Here is a 10965-nt window from a genome sequence, read left to right on the forward strand (position 1 = left end):
GTAACAAACTATCTGGTGCATTAGGTTAAGAAGTTATCACTTCATGCAAATAACGTAGAGACGAGTAGACAGGTGAGTACAGGCTGTACATCTAAACTGTGGTCCTTGTCAGCATGTGTACACTGGAAATAATTTAAAAGTGAAATATTGGTCAAAGCAGCGGCTGCCAAGCAAAGTAGTGTTTGGAACATTATCTGGCTTTGTTTAATGCAAAGCACCACTAATTTACCCCATTAAGTTGTCTGGGCATGTTAACTGAAACATAACTGCTTATTTTTCCAAACAACACGGCTATGAATTTATATCTTTAGGATCAGGTATGCACAGGAAAGAGTTGTACTACTCAGGCTGTCACGTAGCACTCTCTGACCAGAGTTTGACACTCATGACAAATCACTATTGTTTACAGTGTTCATATATTTGAATTAATTGAGCTATTTGAATTTCACAGGAAGGCTTCATTTGCATTCACACATTGTTCACAGCTGTGTCGACTGTTCCAGCTTAGCGTGTGTCCTGCAGTGTATTTGTAGTACAAAAGATGATTTTCCTACTGTATAATATCCCTTTTTTCATTTGTGTTTTACGAAGTAATCGCTACTGTTCCCCCATGTGCACTGTGGCAAGAGGTTGTGCTATTCAGTACCAAAACAATGTAATGCATTTTGGTTTTCTTTGTTTTACCAAGCATGAGGTTGTTGTCAGTTCATTACTGAGCTGAGAGATGAAACTAGTTTCTATTTGTGCATTTATCCTCCATCTACCCTGTACTTGTGCTTAAGACAAGTCATGCTTTAATGTTAAACTATACAATCAAAACAGTGTGGTGCAATTCATCTGGTTTATAATGTGCTGCAGAAACAAACAGTTTGTACTTAAACAGAGGAGCTTGTAAAACCACCAAACTAAGAGGAAAGGGGAACACAAGCAAGACTAAAAGTACAAAATGGTGCAACTGCTATGTCAGAACCAGTGAAAGTTAAAAATAATGCATACATATAGGTTTTGTTTTTTATGATTGTTTTGGCTGATCTAATGCTTTGTGGCAAGGCTAGTCTACAGATTAAGTATCCAATCATCTATCAGGATTCCCAACCCTATTGATGGCAATAGGGTTGGGAATACAATATAATAACAGTGCAAAACCTCAAATTATGTTTAATTACAACATTTTTTATGTTTTGCCTTGTTGGTGTAAAGGTGCAATACAAAGAAACTTGCCTGTGTTGCGCCAACAATAAGAAGCAAAGGCCATTTGTTCTTTTGAATTTGAATGGAATAACCTGTTCCCATCCACCATCTCCAGACTTTCAAACCAAACTCACAACAACAGCAGACTTATAGCTACCTCAACTGTATGGGAAAACACTTTTAAGAAAAACTTAAAAACTGCAGGAAGGCAATGTGATTTGACATGATCCTTTAGACCTTTGAGGCCATCATTTAATGGTCCTCACTTCTTCAGCCACTTTCAGGTTTTGAAATTTGGCTTCAGGGTGAAGATTAAAGTTGGGATTAGTCTTATGTTAGGGTTAGAGTTTAACTAAATGAGAGGACTAGCAAGGATTGGGTTTGTGTGTGGTGTGAGTGTGTGGTTGAGACACTAGGTAGCAGGTTTCACCCTCAGGCCGTCTGAACATCTGTCAGCTCAAATATCAAAGGTGGCCACTAAACTGACACATCGGTCCACACAGATGTCACCTATATAGGCATCACGTACTATAAAGAGAGAATGAAGATTGCTGCCCCCAAGTATTTGAGCTGTGATCATACAACAGATAGTTTCAGTCCAACCATCTGATTAGGCAGACACGACAGTCCTTCAACAAAAAGCAGGTGTTTCTTTTCTTTTTCATGGAGGTGAAGCGAGAAAAGTGACAGACATCACGTATTGCCACACATACTCTACGCCGTGTCTGAGATAATGATACAATAGCTCAATTATCTTGCTGCAGATCCATCAGAATGTTAACTCCTTTGAGAAAAATGCAGATTAACAAGAAGCCGCTCTGACACTGACAAATTTTAAATGAGTCTGACTCGACTTTGGCTGTAGTTTCTTAGCTATAGTTGGGAGATGATAATCGCCTTAATGGTAGGGATTCCACATTTTAATCAGATATAATCACTGAAATGTTATCCAGTCGTAAATGGGATAAGGATGACCTGTCTACCAAATTCAATAGAAATGTTTTACAATGTTTCACAATGTTTAATAAAAACTTTTTATTTAGACACCCATCTGACAGAGACTATCAGGGGCACATGTAACTTCTTTGGCACAGAGAAATGGCTCAGTAGGTAAATACAGGAGGTATTGATTGGGGTGCAAAAGTACATTTCTCAAGTACTGTACAATTTTGAGATACACTACATAAAATAAAAAAAATATATTATACATGTTACTTACCTAGATTTATCTGACAGCTTTAGATAAAAATTTTACATTTAAAAAAGCTTAAAAAATACATTGCATTGTTAGAAATTAAACCAGTAGTTTTCAACCTTTTTCTCATGACCACTTAGAAAAAGCAGTGTCGTGCTCTGCCAAAGACACATCTTCCCTCTAAACTGCTCACACGGTTTCAATTAATCAACTGTACGAGGTCCAAATAGGTTAAATTATCCAATATTTAAAATAAGTCAAAAAATTAATACAAATTTGTGTTGCAGAACTTTGTTTTTTCTTCTTAATCATCTCATGACACCTCAAATTTATCTTGTGGCCTTTAGGAGGGAGTCCAACCCCTAGATTGGTAACCACTGGGCTGTATATAAAATAGTTCAAACTAGCTTCACTTTGACCACTTAGAACAGTAAAGTGCTACTTATGCAGTGATGCATCAGTATAAGCAATTGAATGATGTCATATACAATAATACATTAGTCATTGGGAGCATTTTTCTGCAGAATGTGCACTTTTGATACATTAAGCACATTTTCCAAACCACCTCCACAGGTGAGATATATAAATGCATACATTCTACATTAAGTACACAATTTAACTGCATTGTGTCTTCATTCATAGATTCTGCATGAAAAAAAATTGTATGAGCCAAATGAGGAAATTCGTCAACTAGCTTAGTGTCATGCTTCCCCAGAGTGTACTATCAGCAGACTGGTGGAATTAAATGCTAGTTTTAAATATGATCCATGAGTCGCAGGTAAATGATACAGATCAGACAAGATAGCTAGGTTATAATCTACATTAAAATTGCCAACCAAAGCTGTTGAAAAATATAAGTAAATGAAGTATAAATAGGCTTGTGTGGGAATTCATCCCAGTCAACACTATCAGTGATCCACTCTATCAGCTTTAAAGATAGTCCCGTTATTAGGAGGTCACTGAGTCTACTTTTTAATGTGGAAACAGTGATAGTGGAAAGAAAAACAGGATGGGAGAGAGAGTCAGAGATGGAGAATGGGGATGTCAAGAGAGGGTAAAAAATGAGGGGCGTAAAGATCCAGACAGTGAGTGTGAGGGAGATAAAGAAAATCATTGAGACAGAGAGGAAGATTACCAGGTCAAAACGGACAGAGAGAGGCCTGAGCTGTCATATGACTGCACTGCTGGGAAGGCCGAGCCTCACCTTGAAACCACATGATCTCTATCTGCTCTGTCCGTCTCTCGGGATATTGCGGGAAAGACAATAAAAACAGACAAGGTGAGGAACTTGTTTACTTCAGGGTAAGTGTTAAGGTTACAGGTTAAAGGAATGAATTTGCTAAATAAATTTCCTGACATGTATATATGTCTGCGCTGAACTCCTCTGCACTCTGCTGTTTCTGTTCCACAGAGCAGAGAAAGCTGTCTGCGCCTCATCCAAATCCTTAGAGTATGTTTTGCTCTAACTAGCCATAGGAATGTGCAGCATATAAACACTCTGCTAAATGTGTAAACCATCATGGAGCTGGCAGGGCTGTAAAATCATGGCCATATAGGATGAGAGAAACAGCTTGATCTGAGATGAAGAGCAAGGGAAGTGGGAAAATATCCAAACTTTCTCCTAAACACAAGTTCAGCTCACCAATGTTTGTTTCCCCTCTCTCATCCCTTTGGTATGAAGCATCACAAATCTGCAATTTACTCATCACTTCACAGGATATCTTAGTGTTTAGGTTTTAAATTCAGAAGTGTGTGCAGCTTTAAAGGACTTAAGTACCCAGAAATCTTGTAAGGTGATGTCAACACACTCAAATTCGCTAACCTGCTAGAAAAAGGCCTTACAACCCCTTTCGGGTGCTTGACTCCAGTAGTCCTACAAAAACCATATTGACACAAAACCATCAGATAAGTACTTGAGCTCCACTTGAATTTAATTACAAACTCTCAACGTGAAGCAGAAACAACCAGCAAGAAGTGTTTGTTAAGTGTTTTTAGAGTGGTGGAGTGATGAGTGGAAATGGTTGGGACTTCAGGGATGACAAAAGTTACTGCTGGTGCTTCTGAAGGTGACGTGGGTCCAATAGGCTTTTTTCATGGAAGAGATATTGTATGTTGCAGGTGTAGATAGTAAAATGAATGATGGCTGAATTCCATTTAGCTGTGTCAGTTTCAGGGTTCTGGAATTGCGCATGCTGGCACACCGTCATGGAAAGCCAGAGCCATTGTTAATGTTATTAGATACACCTGTGTTTTTCCCACTACGACAAGTCAAAAAGTCTGCTGTATAGAAAGGCCAATTGTACAAAACAGCCGGGGACGCCATATGAGGGAGGAAAGTTAGGATGATGAGGGCCTGTGACTGACAAGGGCCCTAAAAATGATTAAACATTACATTTTTTTTTCAATATTAAATGATTAACATATCATCATTAATAGAATATTTTATTTACAATGTACTAATAAAACAAAGGGTTTCTTTGTCTTTTCCTGTTTTTGGCAAAAAGTAAACATCCAGAGAGTGTTAAACCGCCCCATCCCCCTCTTCTATTTACATGAAATGGTTTGGTCCTGACCGCAAACCAGGCGCAAAATGATACTTGCTAGCATTTGTCCCTGCCTCTGCCTGGTGCCAGGCTCAACAGATGCAGCTTCAGGCTCAGCAGCACTGTCTCCCCATCCCTCTACCAATGAACCAGCCCTACTCCCAGCTGAAGGAGGAAGTGAGCAGCATTGTGTTGAATAACATGTCAATTGGCATAATTGCTGGGGGTCTGTGGGAATTTATTTTTTCATTATTATGAAAAAAAAAAAAAAGATTAAATCCTTTTCAATGATATGAATTCAAACACTGTAATTATTTTTCCACATAATGATTATTATATGAGACAAAAACAGCCTATAGTCTGTACTGGATGAGGGACAGTTTGAACCGTTGAGTGACTCAGTCTGTATTAAAGTGACAGCCAATGATATATAATGATATATAAAATAATACCTTCAAGTTATACAGCCAAGATATGTCTATGTTTATTTTAAGTTATTCATTAATGTTAAGAGAATTTTCCATTCAAGAATTTTACCATTAAAATTACATAAAATAGTGAATTCCACTGTGTGCAGAATGTTGCATGTATGTCTGCATAATGTTATATTTTCACAGCTCACTGTCAGTAAATATTGTACAGCAAGTATTGTACTACAAGAGAGTAACAAGTCTGCAAAGGTAGAATTATTTAAAGCTTTGAATGAGTCGACTGGGTTCTGGAGGTGTAGTTACAGCAATTGTGCAGGGTTGGCGTGGTCTGTGGTGGTGGGGCCCAATGTGATATCTTTTCATGGGGCCCAAAATCCCTGGCAGCACCCTTGAAAGCAACTGAGATAGAATACAGAAATTTCACAATCCAAGAGTTGCCCTCACTCTCACACCGTTTTCCTCTTCCAGTGTTTTCAGTGTTTCCAATGAAATGTTTGACTATAAATCTTAAAACTGTAGCTGTGATGACTGGATGAGTCTTTAAGCATTCAAATTCAGCATAACTGCCATGTGGTGAGCAAAAAAGTGCCTATATGAATTTGCAGATATGGATGAGTGGTCTGGTTAACAAATTTCAGCTTTTTCACAACTTTTTTAAGATGTCATGGCACAAATAGAGGTGATACGTAATGTGTACTTTGCATCCCTTGTCTATAGTCTTTCTGAGTTCTAACAACTAGCGACCACCTTTTGTCAGTACCAGATTAACCTGTTAGGTGCCCCGAGGTAATCTTTGCTATTGGGCCGCCGCATAGTGTACTACCCTGTGCATTCTGTATGTACTCTGTCACCTCCACGTTCCTATTATGTCCTGTGCAACCAGTTCTCCTATGCTGGAAGAACACTTAATTAGTGTTTGTTTGTGGTAATTTGATTAAATAAACACAACTTTATTTAGAAAAATGCACCATGTGGGCACAATATAAACTGAAATAATTACCATATTGGCCTGAATATAAGACAACCCTCCTTTTCCAACACCTGCTTTTAGAAAACTACCTTTTAATGACACTTTCAGACTGGTCCTGCAAGGAAAGTTGCCTTGAGATACTAACAGTCCTCATCTTTGAAGCCTTAATTTCTCTTGTAAAAGAGAAACAGGAAACACTTCCATTAAGGCAGAATGTAAATCTCACATTTATGTAATTGCCGAATTACCCAAACCAGTTGCTATGCAATAAACTTGGGACTTTTGGGGGCCCCTTGTGGCCTGGGGCCCCGGGGCAGTTGCTGGCTTTGCTCAGCCGGTATTCCAGTCTTGCTTTTTGATTCTTATGGCACTGTTGTCCTAGTCCTCAACTTTGAAATAAATCTTATCCATACAACTGTTATGTTAAGATGTAATTTTCTGCATGTTATTGATAAAATTGGTCAAACAGGCTTAATTCTCCAGCACAAAGACACTTTTGTGACATTCTGCAACAGTTCATGTGAGTAGTCCTCCCTGACTTAACTGTCACGTTGCTTTGTATCTGGTGGTATAATCATTTGGGGAAGATTTAATTGTAAAATTACTAAAATGCGGAAATGTCAGCTGTAAATTGAATTATACATAATAATGCAGCATGAGGAGAGGTGAAGAAATGTGAAACATCACATGGTGAGTGAACAGATTTCCAGAACAGGGAGGTTTAAGGACTGTGGAGCTTCCCCTCTGGAGGCATCATAAACCACAATTGCTGAAACATCTGTGATAAACTGATAACACCAACGATCCACCCAGAAAACCTTTTGCTCCAAGAGTCAGGCTGATACTCTGATCTGGTGCAAACTCATCAATCCATATCATTACAAGAGACCATTTAAACAGTTACATCACATAATTTCATTTGTTCATCTAAACCTCTAACTGACGAAGGAAAGTTTATAAGGCACACTTTCACACAAACCCCAGTTAACCAGTACACACTTTTACACCGGCAGTTGCCAGGTCATTTTCATTAGTATAGTACATGGGACAATACCAAAATAGTATAGTGTCTGCTACTTCCAAGGTGCACTGTGCACTGTTAACAGAACTCATTTCTGTAAAAAGTGACCCTTTACATCTCAGTCATAACTTCTGACTTTTGTGCTGTCTCTCACTGACACTTCGACAGTAACTCGTTCATATTTTCCTGACGCATTTTCTCAGTCTGTGAATGTAAACCAACAACCTTAGGTGCAAACTGCTTCTTAAACCTCAAGGTTAAGATCAATCAAGTTTATTTCTGTCATTTAAGTCCTGCAACATGCACACAAAGATAAAATAAATTGGGGCAACAAATGAAACAGATACAAGACCAACAGAGTAATTAAGAGTTGGATAAACACTAAAACACCAACAAATTTGAATGCAAAACCAAAAGGAACATTCCATAATAACATTATCATTTAATTAAACCACCTGGGAGTCATTTTGGCCCATTTTTAATCTTTATCAATTTAATGTTCTTCCCATGATTGCTACCGCTAATCTGTCCACACCTCTCACCCCTCATTTTTCTCCTGCAGTAAAAGTCAAAATGAACGTTGTTAAACTGAGTTGTTGCAGCTGTACTGTACCCAGAGCTCATGTATGCACGCAATAGCCCACACAGGGACGGACTAGGACCAAGAAATGGCCCTGGACTTCTTCACTCTTTCCAGCCCACCACAATCAGCCCGAAGGGGGGAAGGGGGGGGGCATCGTCGGGAGCACCGAGTCCAACTATGACCCACAGCTGTGGTAGTAAGCTTATCTCAGAGTGCCTGGAAGGCCATTTTTGACTGAAGTGCCCATAAAGACAGATACAGAATGGGACTAGCTCCTTTCTCGCTTCCTTCGCTGCGTCCTAATTCCTTGTCCCGCTGTCTGCCTACATGTCAGGAGTGGCTCTGCGTCAAATCCGCCGCTGCAACAGCTGTTCCAGCGGCCTCTGCGCGCACATACGCACGCACACACAGAAGTGGACTCCCACAGCAGCAGAAAAGCATGCACCAAAGGCTCAAGACGCCCACTGATGCGCGCCATTACGCAAAGCTGCCCAGACCACATGTCATATCAAACATACCCAACTGCACCGCAGCACTATTAAGACATTATGCAGAACTGCCTCCATGATGTGTTTTGTTATTGTACTCGACACACGCGCACAGACACGCACGTTCGCATCATGAGTATTTTTGGGTTACTGGACTATTTGGCTCCAAAAATTACCACTGTGCCATAGATTTCATCCACACATGCGCACACAACGCAAAACACACATTAACCCAAACCCTGCACAGAAAACTTCAGCTACATGACGTGAAGACACCGTCTTGAACTGTTTCCCTCTCCAAATAAGTGGAAAATTCTTTGACTGCCTAGAGATGATTTCACGGTTTTTGATATAATAAAAGAATAATATTGTTCTGAATGTTATTGGAGCACGTTACCATGACACTCCACAAATGACTATTTTGTTGCATTAATCCACACAAACAGAAAGAAAGTTCAGAACAGTAGGCAGCGGTGAAGAGGGCCTCTGCGCGCACTGAGGCCCTTCACTCTCTCATGTGCACACACGCACAGGCTATAGTCTATAGGCATGCATATGCAAACAAATATGCACGCATGCACACGGAGTAAGGAAGGCGCAGGGAGGGAAAGAGGGGCGATTCAACGCACAGTCCGCCTTTATGTTGGGAGTCAACTGTGACATATCAGCTTTCACTCCCACTAACAGCAAGCCGAGACACAATTAGCGCGTCGGTAATCCAAAGATACAAGCTGAACCACATCTGAACCGTGCCCGTGCGCACTGGGCCAGTTCTCCAACACGTCGCACGAACAGCATGACTCCAGAGTGCATTTGAAAACAGTAAGAGTCTCTAATGTTTGTGTGAGTGAACGAGCTTTAGAAACACCCAAACCTTTTGTCTACCTGTGCACAGAGAAGAAGAGACGGGTAAAAGAAGTGAGTTCGTCCTCTCTGGTTTGCCTCCAGGCAGCGCACCGTGCGTTGCGTCTCACATTCTACTCTGTTACCTGCCAAAGCTCCGGCTTAGAGGAAGAAATAAGTCAATGAACTTATCACACTGAACAATCAACTCATCTGTCATGCAAAAAGTAGGCTAAATATTGAATCTGCAGCACTTCAAACCCATTTGGAGGCAACCCTGGTGCCAAATTCAGTTTACCCAAACTTTTTAAAACCTTTATATGCACGTTTAAACGCCAGTAGCCTCAAAGCTACTCAACACGCTAATTAATGCACTTAATGTACAATCTTGTGCGCTTTTAGTAATCTTTTCATGTCTGTTATACACGTTGAACACCCTTGATCACCCTCTGTCACTCCTTTAGTGTCAGATTCCCCAAGAACCAAATAGTTTTTCGGCGATAAACACGCTCCATGGAGCACCAAATAAACAAACAAATAAACAAAGTTGTTCCTACCGTAATAAAGGTAACCATAGCATCGGCGGGTTAGTATCCAACAGAGTCGACATGAAGGTGATTAATTTTTAGACAGAATCCTTTGGCGAAAACTTCCCACTTTCTGAGGGCTGCCGCCTGTCTGTGCGCCACACTGGTTCTGTGTGGAGAGGATCAGGGTGTGCGTAATGCGCTCTCTCTCTCTCTCTCTCTCTCTCTCTCTCTCTCTCTCTCTCTCTCTCTCTCTCTCTCTCTCTCTCTCTCTCTCTCTCTCTCTCTCGACAACATAATCTACGCCGCTCGTTCTGTTACAGGACAGATGGCTCTTGGCGCATGTTGCTGCAAAGACCTGCATGCATGCTGCCACTGTCTGTCAGCGGAGCAAGCCTGCTGACATGAATTAGGACACCGAATTAAGAGCGCGTGCGTGTATTTCTGTGCACGCGCATGTGTGTGTGTGTGTGTGTGTGTGTCTAATGCAACCTTTACGTCTTTATGTAGTACCAGCTGACGTTTGGCAGGTTCACCTAGATTGAAACATTTAAGTCATATAGGCCTGATGTCTTTTAAGATTTACTATAAAAGAATCAAACTAAAAACTACCTGCATATTTAAAAAAGAAAAGAAAAGAAAAGAAAAGAAAAAGAAAAAAAAAAAGATAATTAGGAATAATGTGGACAGAACAGCTACAACAATAACCTTAAAGTCCCACTCCACTCAGAAATATATTTTTCTTTTTGTTAGTTCACTGTGATGCTGGAGCTTCACTGTGCAGAATGATGTATGTGCAGTTTTACACTACAATGCTGTGTTCACATTCATCTGCTGAAGGAGTCTCTGTGCTCATCTTAAAACTGAGTTGAAGGCCTTTACTTATCAGCATCATTTGTGACATCACAATTTACACAGTGTGATGTGGAAACTTGAAGCCTTGAGAATGATCTTTTCAGTGAAGTAGGAGACTTCTTGTGTCCAGCAGTGAAACTTTTGAAATTAAAAAATATTTGCATATTCATAGATTTTGGATTTCTCAGTGAGGGAGAAGGAGTAGATTGTGATTCACACTAAATCAAAGCTCCCTTTAATTTTATTTGTGAAGTTTCAGAATTTTAACAAGTTTTAACAAGTTTATTCTTTTTTTTGTAGAAAAACCCTATCAGACAC

General features: G+C 40.0%; 1 protein-coding gene across 1 annotated transcript in view; it reads right to left on the reverse strand.

Moving 5' to 3' along the window:
- ntf3 (neurotrophin 3) overlaps positions 1 to 9946 on the reverse strand; it is a 39986-nt gene extending 30040 nt beyond the window's left edge. The window contains exon 1 of the mRNA XM_042403380.1: positions 9823 to 9946. Within this exon, the coding sequence (XP_042259314.1) occupies positions 9823 to 9840 (18 nt within the window). The 5' untranslated portion in view covers positions 9841 to 9946. The remainder of the gene's footprint in view (positions 1 to 9822) is intronic.
- Between the last annotated feature and the right edge of the window lie 1019 nt (positions 9947 to 10965).

The sequence above is a fragment of the Thunnus maccoyii genome, chromosome 23 (assembly GCF_910596095.1).
Source record: "Thunnus maccoyii chromosome 23, fThuMac1.1, whole genome shotgun sequence".
In the NCBI taxonomy this organism is placed as follows: domain Eukaryota; kingdom Metazoa; phylum Chordata; class Actinopteri; order Scombriformes; family Scombridae; genus Thunnus; species Thunnus maccoyii.